This window comes from Phocoena phocoena, chromosome 18 (genome assembly GCF_963924675.1).
Source record: "Phocoena phocoena chromosome 18, mPhoPho1.1, whole genome shotgun sequence".
NCBI lineage: Eukaryota > Metazoa > Chordata > Mammalia > Artiodactyla > Phocoenidae > Phocoena > Phocoena phocoena.
The window spans coordinates 52,106,917-52,123,388 of NC_089236.1; the positions used below are offsets into that span (position 1 = coordinate 52,106,917).

The 16,472-nt window shown below is 37.7% G+C and overlaps 1 protein-coding gene across 1 annotated transcript in view; it reads right to left on the bottom strand.

Annotated features, from left to right (window-relative positions):
* MYCBP2 (MYC binding protein 2) overlaps window positions 1-16,472 on the bottom strand; it is a 272,456-nt gene that overhangs the window by 145,840 nt on the left and 110,144 nt on the right. The window contains exons 21-24 of the mRNA XM_065896124.1: window positions 10,823-10,940; window positions 5,027-5,231; window positions 4,220-4,373; window positions 3-175 (exon numbers count right to left, since the gene is read on the bottom strand). Coding sequence (XP_065752196.1) covers window positions 3-175; window positions 4,220-4,373; window positions 5,027-5,231; window positions 10,823-10,940 — 650 coding nt within the window. The remainder of the gene's footprint in view (window positions 1-2; window positions 176-4,219; window positions 4,374-5,026; window positions 5,232-10,822; window positions 10,941-16,472) is intronic.

The following is a 16,472-nucleotide window of genomic DNA, read 5'->3' on the forward strand; positions in this document are numbered from 1 at the left end:
ACCTAGAATGTGCAAAGCTGCATGAGACCGGGTGGTGAGAGCCCTTGATCCCGTTGGTAAGGCAAGTTCAGGACTTAGGATACTACATCGGGACTGCATGTCTGCTGCAGAGGGAAGTCGGGCATCAGCAACCACTGCATTGTAACACCATAGTTCTCTAGTGTTTGGTCGAAACCTTTCAAGAAAGAGAATAATTACAGTATAATAAAACCTGTGAAGTATAATTGACAATAAAAAGAGAATAATACGGCCAGCTTTAAACAGGACAAAACATAGCTCATGACTTTCCATATCTGAGCTAAAGATATAAATAAAGTGATTATGTCACTATAAATGAAATAATTTGAACAAAACAGTAATATAGATCACATTTCATGAATAACAGAGCAACAGTATACTTAAAAGTATAATGTGTACTTACAAATGTAAAGCTTTTGTACAGCAAAAACTCCATAAAAAAGTGTATAGACAAAAGATAAGTCAAAAGAAAATACATGAAACAAACATATGAGACAAAACTGCAATATCCACAACCTAGAAGAGCTCCCGCAAGCCAGTAAGAGATAATCAATCCCATATCGAAAGTGGGCAAAGCACATGGAATGCTGTTCTTAGGAAGGAAGCACAAACAGAATGTATGCAGATGCTGAATCTTACTAATAAACAGTAAAGCAGTCACAAAAACCGTGAGGGACCCACAATGCCCTCCTGCCACTATCTCATTCCTTTTATCTCTTTCATAACAAAATTCTCAAAAAGCAGTTTCCACTTCTTTACCTCTTTTATCCTATAAATTCTTTTCGGAAGAGTTGTTTTTATCAACTATCGAGTACACACAAAAGAAAAGTAACAAAATATTTTCAAAATAAAGTATGAAGAATAATGACACAATATATACTAGTAAAAAGAACACTACCATTATCTATTAAGTACTCTGTGTCTCCCTCCCAACTCAATTCCTTTCCTTTTCCTTTCAAAGGTAACGATTATCTTGAATTTCAAAAGTTTATTATTTTCTGGCTTTTCTTTATGATTTTTCAAATGTTTGTATCAAAATAGTATATTATTTAAGTCTGGTCTTCTCAATCAATTGCACTTGATGATCCAAATTTACTAAATATAAAAGCACTTATATCCAGCAATCCCACTTTGGGTACATATCCAAAAGAACTGAAAGCAGGATCTTGAAGAGATATTTGCACACCCATGTTCATAGCAGCATTATCCACAATAGCCAAGAGGTGGAAGCAACCCAAACATCCTTCGATGGATGAAGGGATAAAGAAAATGTGGTAGAAACATACAATGAAATACCATTCAGCTTAAAAAAAAAAAGAATGAACCTTGAAGACATTATGCTAAGTGAAACAAGCTAGTCACAAAATGACAAACTATGTATGATTTCACTTATATATATATATATCTAAAGTAGGCAAATGCAAAGGAACAGAAAGTAGAATGGTGGTTGCCAGGAGTGAGAGGGAGGGAGAAATGAGCTGTTCTTTGCATAAGTTTAAGTTTTACAAAATGAAAATGTTCTGGAGAGATGCTGTTCAACAATGTGACCATATTTAATGCTACGGAATTGTACACTTAAAAATGGTTAAGATGTTAAATTTTATGTTATTTCTACCACAATTTAAAAAATTTAAATTATTTTTAAAAAACACTTAAAAATAATACTTCACACAGAATAAATTCTATGAAAATAGCTGCTATAATTAGTAGCATTAATATTATTGGTTTACTGCTTTTTAATTTAATCTATCAATCTAAGTGATACTTGTAGTCTTATTTATATAAAAAACAAAATACATGCATTTTAAAAGGTATCAAACAGGGCTTCCCTGGTGGCACAGTGGTTGAGAGTCCGCCTGCCAATGCAGGGGACACGGGTTCGTGCCCCGGTCCGGGAAGATCCCACATGCCGCGGAGCGACTAGGCCCGTGAGCCATGGCTGCTGAGCCTGCGCGTCCGGAGCCTGTGCTCCGCAACGGGGGAGAGGCCACAACAGTGAGAGGCCCGCATACCGCAAAAAAAAAAAAAAAAAAAAAAAAGGTATCAAACAATATAAACCAAACCTAATACTTGTGACCCATAGCGAAGGTTAGTGGGATTTGGTACAGGGGAAGAAAAAGATTTGGAGAAGGACCACATCATTTTTCCTGTTTGTATTTTTGCTTTGCTTTTTAAAAAATAACACAGATTCATGTGTTAGTTTTGTAAATTTTGACATGGGAAATAAAATTGCTATTAACATTTACCTGCTCTTTTCAAATGTTAAAAGTTTCTAATTGTTCAGGAGAAGTTATTGTTAAGAATACAAAAGGAGGCAGACTCAGGCCGTCACAGTAAGCTAATACTGAATCTGCAATGTCTGTGATAGCTGTAAAATGCACATACCCTACTGAAAAACACAAAGGACACAAAGCAGCCAGAAGTCAGGATAAAGGAACAAACTCTCCACCTTCCAGCTGTTTTACTCAAACACAGGAGGAGACTGTCCTTCATCTTTTAATCTCTGTTTTAGAATAAAGGGTAAATGATCAAGGACCTGGCAAGCATTTGAGATCATCTGTCCCTACTGCTACCACATGTGAAAAAGGCAAGGTTCAAGTAATCAGATACCGCACTTTGGAGTTCTGTTAAGACCCCAGGGAAATGATTCTAATGTTAGAATCTACTTCTACTGTTCTCTCTAATTTAGAGAATGCATTTCTAATTTAGTAAATGTATCCAGAAACTAATTCCATACTGCCAGTTTTTACTTTATTTTGTTAATGCAAATTTACTTCATTTAAAAATAAAACATGTAAGGATCATAGAAAATCAAATATCAACTTAAACCTAGGTCCAAACCAGAGCTTGCTCTTTGGTAACTAAGTCTCTTGTACATTGACTTCCAATCAGTAAATAGTTGAGGATAATTCTATTTTTACATCATTTGTTTCTCTATCCCCTCCATTCCACTGTGACCACTCTAATTCTGGTTCTCAGTATCTCATATCTTCATAAGAATCACTCTAAGACTACTCACCTCTAGTCTCTTGTCATCTAATCTACCCTGTATATTGCTGCTACGGAGATCTAAAAGCACTACCCAACTCAATTCTGGCCTCCAAGTCTTCCCACAAAATGCCCAAGTGAGATAGCAAGCTTGTGAGCAACCTGGGAAACACTATAATTCCTTCACTAGGAATCAGGCCTCAGGACTGATAGAAAACATGGCCTTTTAAGACTTGGATGGCTGGTAGAAATGAAAGCAGGAATGGGCAGAATAAAGAAGACAGAGGAAGTCTTCCCCCTCCTCACTCATGCCACTTCAACCTTTCAACTTACCTGGATTCCTACTAAGGCTGGCCAAATAAACAACGCAAGGGGGAAAAAATGGTTAAGTCCTGTGATGAGCCACTCTGGTAAGGGCAGTATACACCCCCTATTAGCATTCAAAGCTACAAATCTGAGGATAAATCTTTCCTTTACTCATTATGTATATAAAGCACCATAATAAATTTTAAACAAGTTACAATATAATTTCTTGAATCGCCTGTGTACCTGTATCCATCTCTACATTTTTATAATTTCCAGAGTTTGATAACCCTGTATATTTCTCTACCAATATGGGGATTTTGTTACATACATTCCTAAAGGGCAAGCTCATTGATCATATTTATTCTGTATTGTCTTCGGCATAATTTCTTCTACATAGCTGGTAATGATTAGATATTTACGGGACCAGGAAATAGAGTGAATTCTATACAATACAGACAAGAATGCTGACAGACTAAAAATAATTAACAAGAGAACTCTTGAGAGTAAAATTTCTTATTATAATGAGAGTAGCAAAGCCTTCTACAGCACCTACTATGCGCCTCTACCCTAAGTTCTCATAACAGCCTATAAGGTACCATTATTATACCTATTTTATAAATGACAAAAGTAAGGCACACAGAGTCAAAGTAACTTGTCCACAGAAAGCAACGTGTGCAGCTGGGATAAACCTAGGCAGTCTGGCTCAGAATTCATGCTTTGAACCACTACACTAAAGGTAGCAAGAGTGAAGGTCCCCAAGAGTCACTGTGATAGAAGTGTAGTTAACAGTTAAATAGGAGAGTTCTCATCTATGAAAAGTCTGCCTATACATGACTTTTATATTCCACAAAAGCACAATTTGATCCAAACTTATTTATTACTCTATTTTATAAACAGAGAAGCTTACCTCCAAATGACATCATACACAGGATCAAGACACACACCAAATCCTTGCAGATCCTCTTGTTCAGAGTCATTAAACGTTTTACAACTCCCATCCACTTTATTTATCAGAAGACACTTAAATGGAGGAGGTTCTGATATAGAAGCAGGTACCAAGCCTTAGGAAAAAGTATTTATATATTTTAAAGACGCATTACCTTTTTATATTCCCCCAACTTACAAGATAAGCATTTCCTATAAGATAAGTATTATTACTATCTCCATTTTACAGAAGAAGACACTGAGACTGAGGGATTTAAGTAACTAAAAACCTTTAAGTAGCAGAATTTGGACTAAAACCTCAGGCTGTCTAAGTCCACAACACATGCCCTTAATTTCTACACAATACTACTCTATTATATAATTATTCATGATATCATGGACACAAGTATAAATTGACACCTTGGTCTTGATGAAACGTCAAAGTTTGACTTATGTAACCTTCCATAAAACTAATTTCCATCATTTACTTGACAAGAACCAACACAGAAAAATTCCTCTTTCCAATACACTGTATAGGATTTATACCACTACAATTTAGCTCGTATTTCCACCACTCTCTAGCTTATAAGTACTTTGGTTTCTACTTTCCTAATTATTTCATTCTTCCAGCACATAGATACATATAAACATAAGACACTTAGAAGCTTCTTTTAAACTACTTCAAACAGAAGAAAACAAAAAGCTACAGGACTACATCTCATAAAAGGGAAAGATGACCGTTTACTATCAAGGCTATTTTGGAGGGGCATTTGCTTGTTTGGGGTATTACCTATGATGTGTTTACTGGCAAAAATTTCTGATGTAGCGAGCACATGAGAATTAATAAGTGCTTCATCAATTCGTAAGAAAGTCTGGTCCCCACTTGCACCTATCCAGGTAGCTTTTCTTCCATATTTTGATCCAATGTTAGGCATGGGAGCTGGTTTTGCATTCCAATATGGCACATCCAAAATTGGTCTACCCAGTTGTCCTTTCTAAAAGATTAAATAAATCGTATTAACAATAATACTGGATAAACAATTTATAATATTTTATAAAGTTAAGGAAACAGTAGACAAAAATAGCTCTGTGAGACATTATTCTTCATCAGTTGTTAGCCATATTTTTTAATAAATGAAATTCATATGAAATTTGGACCAAACATTTACAAAGGAGTATAATAATTTCTGTTATTCTTAGGAATTCTCCCCCTAATAAACCACATAATACATGATTAAAAAAATAATAATACAGCTGAAATATTTCTCCATGTAAGAAATCTCCCTGAAATACTGTGATTGTCTTTACCAACATTTAAATGAAAAGTATAATAAATACACAATATGTTAAAAAATTGGTAATACAAATTGTTCATTTAAAAAATCACTTTGCTACTTTAAGTTGACGGTACCGTAAAATGTCACTCTCGAACTCACAGAGTCTAAAAATATTTGGGTAAAAGGCCAAAATAATGAATACTGCCACTGTGAATACAATTAGGAAATTACATATTTTTCACATGATCATGTGTTAGTAAGTTATTTCATTTATTTTTCAAGATAGACAGCAGAATCATTATGATGTCTTAAATAAGTAACTGTGAACTCACTTAAAAAGTATGGCTGTCTCTAGGTACCTGTTTGGTAAGAGTAATAGGAAGTTTCTCACTACTAAGCGAGTAGCTGTAAAAGAATGTTAATGTTGGATTGGGAAATATTCACCCACCCGTGGCTCAGGAGCTCTCTCTCTCTCTCCTAGCATTCCCCTTCCACAACCCCCTGGAAGGCAGACAATGCTGCACCACGGCAGCCAGGGTTCACTACAAGTAACGGGAACGGGAAATCACAGCAAAACACCCAGAGCATAAGGGAGCCAGGAACACTGCAAACAAACACAGCCACAAACTGACTGTAAAAGCAATGGAACATCAATCCCTGGGTTGAACCAATGGAGGGAAAAGTGGCAAGCACAGGATCAGAGAAGTAGCCAAGAAATTTCAATGTTTATCTCAGCTTCTTTCAAGATCCTTATGTTTTGACAAAACAACAACAACAGCATAAAAATGTGTACGTCATATTGAGGGGTATTATTATGCTTTTGGAGGAAAAGAAACTAATTATATTTTTCATTGACTACTGAAGTAAATATCTATTCCCCTATCAACCAACTAATGTGAAGAAAAGCAGTCTAAAAATATGACAGCTGCCTGGACAGGCCCCATGGGATTCAGAACGTGGTTATAAATAAGCCACATTTAAATACACAGAGGTTCACAGCTACGGCTTCTGGGACTAGAGGACAATGATGATTGTCTGATTCTAAACATTACCATTCACATTCCCTCCAAAACAACAAAATCCACACAGAGCGGGCTTCTCTGGTAGCGCAGTGGTTAAGAATCTGCCTGCCAATGCAGGGGATATGGGTTCGAGCCCTGGTCCGGGAAGATCCCACATGCCGCGGAGCAACTAAGCCCATGCGCCACAACTACTGAGCCTGCGCTCTAGAGTCCGCAAGCCACAACTACTGAGCCCTCGTGCCACAACTACTGAAGCCCACGTGCCTAGAGCCCGTGCTCCACGACGAGAAGCCACCGCAGTGAGAAGCCCGCGCACCGCAACGAAGAGCAGCCCCCGCTCGCCGCAGCTAGAGAAAACCCCTGCGCAGCAATGAAGACCCAACTCAGCCAAAATTAAATAAATAAATAAATAAATAAATAAATAAATAAATAAATAATCCACACAGAGCAAAGAAAACCACACATGACTCAAGCCTTCAGCAGTATCAGGAAAAAAATGGACCTCAGGACTTTTAAGGTGCCTGAAACCAGACGGTGGAGGTAAGGTGCCGGGCACAGAAGGGGAGGCTCAAGAAGGGAACAGAGGGAAGAACTGGCGAAATCATCCCCCAAGGGAAAACCTGAACCTCTGCGTGAAAATGCCAGATAACAGGCAAGGGCTTGAAGGTTCACAGTGCCAGCCACAGGAAAAAGGCTTCAAAGCACGCAGGATGATTGCTCACCCATCAGGCTGACACAGATTAAAAGGTATGAGGGACAAACACATGCTGCTGGCAAGGCTGTGGAGAAACAGCCACTCTCGGACACTGCTGGTGAGAATGCAAAATAGAGGGGAATCGTTACTACCTCACGAAACTACACAGGCATTAGCCTTCAACCCAGCAACCTTACTTCGAAAAATTTACCTCAAAGGCACACCTCTAACAATATTCATTGCTATTGTTGCAAAATATTAGAAAATACTTCTTATTCCAAGCACAAGAAATTGATTTAATAAACTACAAGATATATACACAAGTGTACTATGCAGATGTAAAATACGAATTGGGAAGATCGCTATGAACTGATGAGGAATGATTTCTAGGAGATACAGTAAAGTGTAAAGACAAAGTACCGAAGAGCATATATAAAATGCTACATTTTGAAAAACAAAGATGGGGAAATAATTATATATATGTATATATATATACATACCATATTTATACCTATATCAATGCAGATATAGATAGACGGTGTGTGTGGTTATTTACGTATTAATCTTTAAAAAAATAAACACAGGAAGGAGAAACTGGAAAACAATGAACTTCATAACCTACAAGCACGGCGTGAAGGGGTGGGAAGTAGGGATGCCAGAGATGGGGGAGGGAACGACACTTGGGTGAGTATACCATTTTTGTGTAACTTAACTTTTGGAAACATGTTAAGGTTCTACACATTCAAAAAATAAAACTCCATCTAAGGATGTGGGAGGAGGGACCCTTAAACTTAAAAGCAAACTGAAACAGCGCACTGGACCACAACCACTCTCCTTGGAAGTCTGAGAGCTCCAAGTCAGCAGGACATGGTAGGGGTCAGCAGTTAAACCAATGTCTTCCTACAAAGGGCCAGGAAGACTGTTACAAGAGGGAAAAGAAGAACCCCACTCAGTGACAGTCCTTTAATTCGTCCCCTTTCTGCCCTACCTTTGGCATTCCTCTTGAGCCTCATTCATTGTTCAAGGCCAAAGTTATCTCCATGCTGAAAGGTCATCCCTCTTTCTCCCCCACCCGAGATCAGATCTTACTCACTTTACGGAGATGAACCCCTGTCCCAGGGCAGGGTGAGACAAAGTGTAACCAGTAAAAGGGCCCGTTTTCAGGAACAAGGGAAGGAAGGTGATCCTTGGCTGTTGTCACCCTTTACAAAGAATCTGCTAGTTCTACCTATTTTTATCCATATTAAATAAAATTTAAAGACAAAGAAAACTAAAACAAATGAACCCAACTCTATTCCAAAGGAATAACATAATCCCACTGAAAGGGGGTGGGAAGAAAGAATCCAAGTAACTTATGAACACAGTATCTGAATCTATACTTTCGGTCTTGGGGTAGGACACAGGCGAGAGGGGGCGAGAGCGGGGGAGAGGGGGGCAGAAGCAAGAGTGATAAACAAATCCTGAACTCTTTTTAGGGCGTTTGTTTTTATAGTAGTGTGGGCAAAGCAAATATAAAACTATTTTAGACATAGTTTAGGACTGAGTGAATGAGAAATAAATGTATTGATATTGTTGGGATCCAGGATTCTTAATGTGGAAGAAGGGACATAAACATGGAATGAGACAAGGTAAGAAAGAACCCTATGGGAATGGGCTGGAATTAAGAGGTATCGGTGCGGACTTACTATTTCTAAAATATACGTATGTATGTATATATGCACACAGATGTGTACTGGGGATGCAATGAATACACCCAGTGCTCAGCTGGTGTCTAGTACTATTCCCCACTAAAAACAACCTAGGTTTTTTATAGAAATAGCTGATTCTAGGACTCATACAGATAAGCCTGGAACAACTTGTTATGCCAGGAAGTAAGGAAGTACTCAAAAAAACAAAGAGGCATGTCACCAGAACACAGAAGTCAGTGTGAAGGGACTCCCACTGGTGAAATCTGAGACAATATAAGCACCCAAATAATTAAGTACAGTAATGACGAAAAAAGAGAAATGTGTCTACACCAATAATAAGTAGACAGGTAAACAAACAAATATTAAACGGGCTCTTGCTTAGAGTAAAACGCAAAGGGCTGACAGGTAAATGTGAGGAGGTGCTGGGGTTGGAAAAATCATCATTTCTGCAGCCATTATAGTAAAGACTAGCTCAGGCAAGAACAATCAACAGATGCGAAATCTAGAAATTCTGATGAGAAGCAGGTATCTTAAAACTTAACAGTGTCAACCCAAAGACTGCTTATTAGTTTCAAGTGAAAAACTTCTAACTCTGCGGCAGTGAAATCAAACAAAATTTTACAGGTGATCAAAATTTACATCACCAGTGAAGGGCAGGTGGGCATTTTGTGCCTCCAAATGTGATTCCCTGAGAAGGACATGATGTCACTTACATGGTATTTTAGTCTGGAATGCACAACCTGAATCTAAACATGAGGAAATATTAGAGAAACAAAAATAAGGAAACTTTTGTTAAAAAAAAGAAGTACCATATTCTTCAAAAATGTCAATGTCATAATAAACAAAGAAAAGGAGCGAAAATGTTACAGATTAAAGGAGACTAAAGAGACATGAGAAATAAATACAAGGCCTGATCCTAGACTGGAGGGGAAAAATGCCAAAAAAGAATTACCGGATCAACTGACAAAACACAAACTATTTAAGGAGTAAAGGATCATAATGTGTGCAAGTTATTCTTAAAGGACAAGAAAAAAAAAGTTTTATACACACATGCATACAGAGTACGTGAGAGAATGAGAGCATGAATGTACAAATGATAAAGCAAACGGATCAAAATGTTACCAACAGGTGAATCTGATTCAAGAATATATGGGCGCTCTATGTACTATTTTTATTTTTGGGAACCTTTCTGTAAGCTTAAAATCCTTTCCAAGTAAGAGATTTTTTTTAAGTTCACATTTACATTTTAAAAAAATCAAGAGTTGCAAATTACATCCCAGAGACTTAGTTTAGAGGGTTCTGAATAGTTACCCACATCACAGATGGTACAGGTTTATTAGCACAGTCTTATTAAGCTTTTCCTTGAGCTCTACTATGCCCAAACTATACAAAATTCTCGAGCATCTTCACTCTTTTCAAGCTTTGGCAAAAAAGAGAAAGAGCAAAACAGACAGGCAAACAGACAGAGAGAGACACAGAGAGGGAGAGGAAAAAGTAAACTATAACTCTAAACAAATCTACCAAGAGAACCAGGCCTTTAAAAAGTTCTAAAATAAAAATAATTCTACATGTTAAGAAAAATGATTCTTTACAAACTGTTGGGAAATAAGTTTTCAGTGACAGAATTAGCTCTACTGAATGCTTAACAGATTCTGACCTGGAATAAACATGTCCAGTATTCTAACACAGTTAAATTTAATAAATTCTAATGCTACACTACAAAAGAAAATCATTTCAAAGCAAAGTCTGTTAGGTTTTGTGTATGTTGGATGTGGAGACAGGAAATATGCATATGCAATAATTATAATACAAGAATTTCACTGAGACCAGAAAAAATAGCTAACGTAGACAAATTGCAAGGCAACGGTACAATGCAATATTATTAATGCTTAAAAAATTTCTTACAGAAAAACTTCCAAATGTGAAGACCTGTCCATCCATTAAAAGTACTGCCGTGTGGTTGCTGCCTGCAGTAACTTGTGTGCTAGGGCCTGGCAATGCTTGAACAAGAGTGGGACATCCCCTAGGTTAAAAAAAAAAAAAAAAAAAATTAAGTCAATTTCTTACAAGACCCAACTGAAATAAAAAACAATAAACAATGCAATAAAAAATAGAAGAGATAAAAGGCACTAATAAGAATATTCAGCAAACACTTACTTAGGTACTATATGCCTGTCTCTATCCTATGCGTTAGGTACACAAAGATGAAAAAGACATAATCACTGACTTTAAGGAGATTATTAAAAAGATTTCTTGAGTTTACTACCCTAACTATGGACACATAATTTTTATTTTTTCTGAAAGACTGGTGCTACCTTTGTTTTAAAAGAAAAAAAAATGTTACCTTATATAGTGAATGGCAAGTTAGAGAGCTCCATAAATATTTGTCAGATGAAATAAAAATCATGTGCTGATTTAGCAGGAATTCAATCCAAGAACCATATGAAACAATTAAATTTATGTCTTATTTTCTTTTTTCCACTGAACTGTCAATTATTTTTATGTCTTCTTTTCTACCATGTTTTCACTGAACGGTAATTTTAGATTTTAACATATACAGTAGTTAATGAATTAGAATACAGTATCATGAGAGGCACCGCAGCAGTGGCTACAAGCTCAGGCTCTAGATGTAGACTGCCTGCATGTGAATCCTGGCTCCACCACGTAGTAGCAATGTACCATGACTTTGAACAAGTTACTCGTCCTTTTTGTATTTCAGTTTTCTCTTCTATTACATGGAGATAATATTAAACAGTATTTACCCCATAGGGTTCCTATGAACAATAAAGAAGCTCACATATGTCAAGGGCTTGGATCAGTGTCTGGTACACAGTTAACAATTAATAAATGGTAACTATTATGATAAATAGTATCCCCGTATTCATCGTACCTATCCTTGTAACCATCCCTATATCACTTTATTTACCACTTTCAGTAATCATCATCTATAATGAGAATAATCACACTACAGAAAGAGCCCACACATAATAGGAGAGCTCTGTTTTTGAGACAATGTAGTTATAATACTTTAAATTTTTTTAAATTACATATATTTTTAAATGATTATTCAGGCTGCAATGAAAAATGAACTGGGAAGAGGCAAGACTAGCAGCTGGAAAACTAGTTAAGAAGATGTCACAATAATCTGGGTGAGTTATGGTGGAGGCCTGAAATAGGAACAGTGTGGACGGAAAGAAATGAATGGATTTGACAGCTCTGTAAGGAACAGAACTGACTAGACTCCGGCAATGACTGACATAGGGCAATGAAGGTTTTTTGCTTAAGTAACAAGGTAGATGGTGGTAACATTCACTTAAGCTATGAGAATGAATGACAGCTAGGAAGACGAAGAGAGAAAAGATAGTTTTCATTGTAAGTCTCTCTAACATTTAGGTACGGACAGAGGAAAAAGAAGAGCTCATAAAATCTAGGACATAACAAAGAATGAACTCTGGAAAAATGTGGTATGAAGACAGTCATTTCAAGAATAGGGAAATAATGTACATGCTGAATGCTCTAGAGACAGATACAAATGACCACCTGATTTTGCAAGAAGGAAGTCTCTTTGGTGGAGTAGGCACAACACTATGTAGCAAAGGAAGAGTTAACAGTGGGGTCAGAAACTAATGCAAAACCCCTTCAAAAACCTCAGCACAAAAGGGAAAAAGGAGAACCAACAGCTAGAGGGAAAATGGAACTGAAGGGGAAGCTCTGTCCTTTTTAAGAATTTGCAGAAGTTTAAAAGAGTGAGTAAAGATAAGGACATATGGTTCAGAGGGGAGACAAGAAACAGAACTGGATCCCTATGAAAAAGGCAGAGGTTTCACAGCATAGACAAGAACAGGCCCCTCTTTCAGTGTAACATGAAAAAGGAGGAAAGAAGTAGTAATGGACGCAGGCAGGTTGGCAGAGTTGCTGGACTGAAGAATTTCCCGCCTAATGTTTTTATTTTTGCTGTGATGTGAACAGAGGTCAAGTGCTGAGAGGAAGAGGAAATGGGTGAGGAGAGAATTTAAAGATTACGGAAAGGGAACGGTGGTGAATGGAAAAAATAAAAACCTAGACCAGAAGTTTTTAACCCAGATCCAAATGGGTTAGGAAGTCTGAAAGTGAACTTCAGGAGATCTGTGAATCTTCTAAATCTGGAAGCCAACTTTTAAGTGTATATTCTTATGTCTGTTTTTCTGAAGAGACAGCCTATGTCTTTCATCACATTCTCAAAATCAAACAGTTCAAAACTACAAACCAGGAGGATCACTGCCTATTGTAGAAGGATTGGTCCAATCTACAAATCATAACAATCTGTATAAGTATGGTGATTTATCTTCTTCCGGAAGCCTAAGTTAGACATAGAAAATATAGGTAGACCGATTCACGCTTGAAGTTTTGCCATGCCTTAGCATCAAGACCCAAGAGGGTGAGAAAACTGAGGATAATGGTAAGAGTACAGGTGAAGAGAATGAATGACAGTCTCTAACGTGGGTCGGAAAAAAACTGAAACAGGTGATAGACACTAAGAAAGTAGAGGGCTGTAGAGAATGAAGTACTGATAAAGACCAAGTAAAGTAATGCTAAGTAACAGAAGAAGAAATGGTCATCAGATCATGGGTTGTTTAAACTTAAAAATTCAGAGTTGGAGCTATGCTAGATCCATAATGGGTCCTGGGAATGACCACCATGAATGTGGAAGTAAAGTTCACTAGATCTAACTCACGGTGTCAAGGTAACTGTATTGTATGGGACCATTCATGAGTGTGTGACAAGACTCAGACTGGGAAAACACTGTGAGCCAGATACTAAATTTTCAGTGAATGAAAGGCAGTGACTAAAACACAGGTAGGTAGTAACCCAAGGGGAGGAGAGCAGAATGGCCCTGCCTCAAAAGAGTAGTTTCTACTTGAGGATACAATAATATGGCTAGGAACAGCAGTGAAAGTTAAGTGGTTCTCAAATCTGAGGTACTGGGAGTTTTGGCAATAAACAATTACCAGGTCAAAGGGCTGTATGGCAAACTAATGTCCTCACAGAAATGTCCAGTTCGATTCAAACAAAGGATTCAAACAAAGGATTAAACTGCAGACAAGTAAACAGTACCTAAAACTGTTTACTTGTCTGCAGTTTACAAAGCATTTTCAAATAAAATGTACCACTGGTTATCAAGATAACTCTATGGGTAGATCTGAAGCCCTTTAAAAAGAATTTTCCCAGAGTTAGTGGCAATTCTTCTAATAAACTCTTTTCATGATACCAGAGCCCATTTATTAAATTATTTGGTAAACACAGGAAGAACAGAAAACAAAAATTATATGTGTATGTGTATGCATGCCAGGCATTTTACAGACACTATATTAATTCTTTAACAATGCTATGGGACATTTAAACTAAGGCTTAGTAAATTATAGTCACATAGCTGGTAAGAGATGAATCAAAGATATGAACCTTGTCTAAATGGTTCCAGACACCATGACCGTGTAGCATATTAATGCAGAAGGAGGATATAGCAAGAAAAAGATGAAACTCAGAAACATTATAAGAATTATCCAAATTCTACTGAAAAAAGGAGAATAAAAGCGTCTAAACGCTATAGTTCCTTTCCCAACATCCAGGTTTAAGTTTACTGAAAAGAGTTAAAAGAATTTGGAATTCAGAGATTTAGGAGCATACTGAAGAAAATAAACGAAAAAGAGGGTTGGTAGACTCATGTCATGAGTGAATGTATTACAGCCCTCAGAAGCTTTTTGACATTCACTTTTAAAAGCAGCAACAGTAACAGCCAACATTTACTGAGCATTCACTACAGGCTAGGCCCTGTGCTAAGTAAACAACACCTATCATCTCACTGAACAACAACCTTCTGAGAGAAAGATACTTATTCCCATTCAAAAGGAAGAAATTGAGACACAGGAAAGTTAAGTAATGTGGTCAAGGTCGCATGGGCACCAAGTGATATAATGAGACTCAGTCATCCTGGCAAGACACCGCATTAAATAAAGAGAGTACCAATAACATGTTTCTACCTTTAGCACGGGCACATTACGATATTTATCTTACATTAATCACACAGTATTAATGTGTGCTACACAATAAATTTCAGTTAAAAGTGCTTGATTACTAGAAACTTAAAAAAAAATACCTTCCAACTTTATTTCAACTAAATATCTATAAATGTTTTGCTTCGTGGTAGTTAGTTAATATGTATGCTATTGAGGCTTTGTTCCTCTGGGGACTGTTCCTCCATACACATGATCAATTCCTTTTGGAATTCCTAACAGTTCCTGACTCCTGCCTTCCAAGTCCCAGACAGATCCAGACAAACAGGGTAACCGGAGTGTTCACGGCACAGACGGTTCTGGCTGGTTTCCATTTAATCCACTAGGCACAGTGTGTAGGCGTTATTTCACTGCATTACCCAGCCTGGAGCTCCCCACCCCCATGGAATCAGCCTTCCAGTTACAACTCAATCAATGGAACCAGGAGTGAAAATTCACATGCTGGAAAAGAACAACTTTGGGCGGTTCAAAGAAATCCCACCAGAGTTTAATCTCCTTAAAAAACCCTAATTATTTAATTTTCAACATTGGAAGCTATCCCACTTCATGAAGATATATTCTAAACTATTAAAAATACTTAGCATATTGCCATGATACTGTCACCTGAGTGAGTCACTGCAAGTCAAGGTATGATGCCCCCTGGCTGACCATCAGGACCAGGAGGCAATGCTTTTAGGTAATAGCAGCCTCTTCACTTAAAAGCTGCCTTGAGATCCTTCCCGTTCTTCAGCCGTTACACCTCAACGTGGGGTGGCAGGACTTGTGCTTACGCTGTTCGTTCTTCACACTGTGCAGGCACCTTAGGGCTGTGATTTGATGATAGATATGATTTCCACTATTTCCCTCCCACTCAGTCAAGACCAGGAAGCACATACATTTGCTAAATCTTTTCTGTGGAGTGATATACAAGTACAGAGTCTGATTTGTGAGAAAGTGGCCCCCTTGCGGCACACGTGACTGATGCTCCATCATGTCTAACTGTAATGCACCTTTCCCAGGTTATGTCATGACCCACAAAATAATCTCCAGCTAAATAACAACAGCAATAATGGTGATGATGATGATAATAATAAATTCTCTTCTGTGTCACGAGTCTTCCATGAGAAACAGAACAAAGTTTCCAAATTCTTCTCCATGCATATTACAAGCCCTGTCTCAGTCTCTGCATATGAGTGATGTTGTTCAATTGCGACGCAAAGTCCCTGCTGCCTTCTAATACCTGTGACAGTAATCACTCAACCCTGCAAAGTACCTGCTGCCTTCTAATACCTGTGACAGTAATCACTCAACCCTGCAAAGTACCTGCTGCCTTCTAATACCTGTGACAGTAATCACTCAACCCTGCAAAGTACCTGCTGCCTTCTAATACCTGTGACAGTAATCGCTCAACCCTGCAAAGTACTTGCTGCCTTCTAATACCTGTGACAGTAATTGCTCAACCCTGCAAAGCCACTGATATTCTGAAATTTCCAATGTCCGATATACAAATGCCATACCTGGTGACA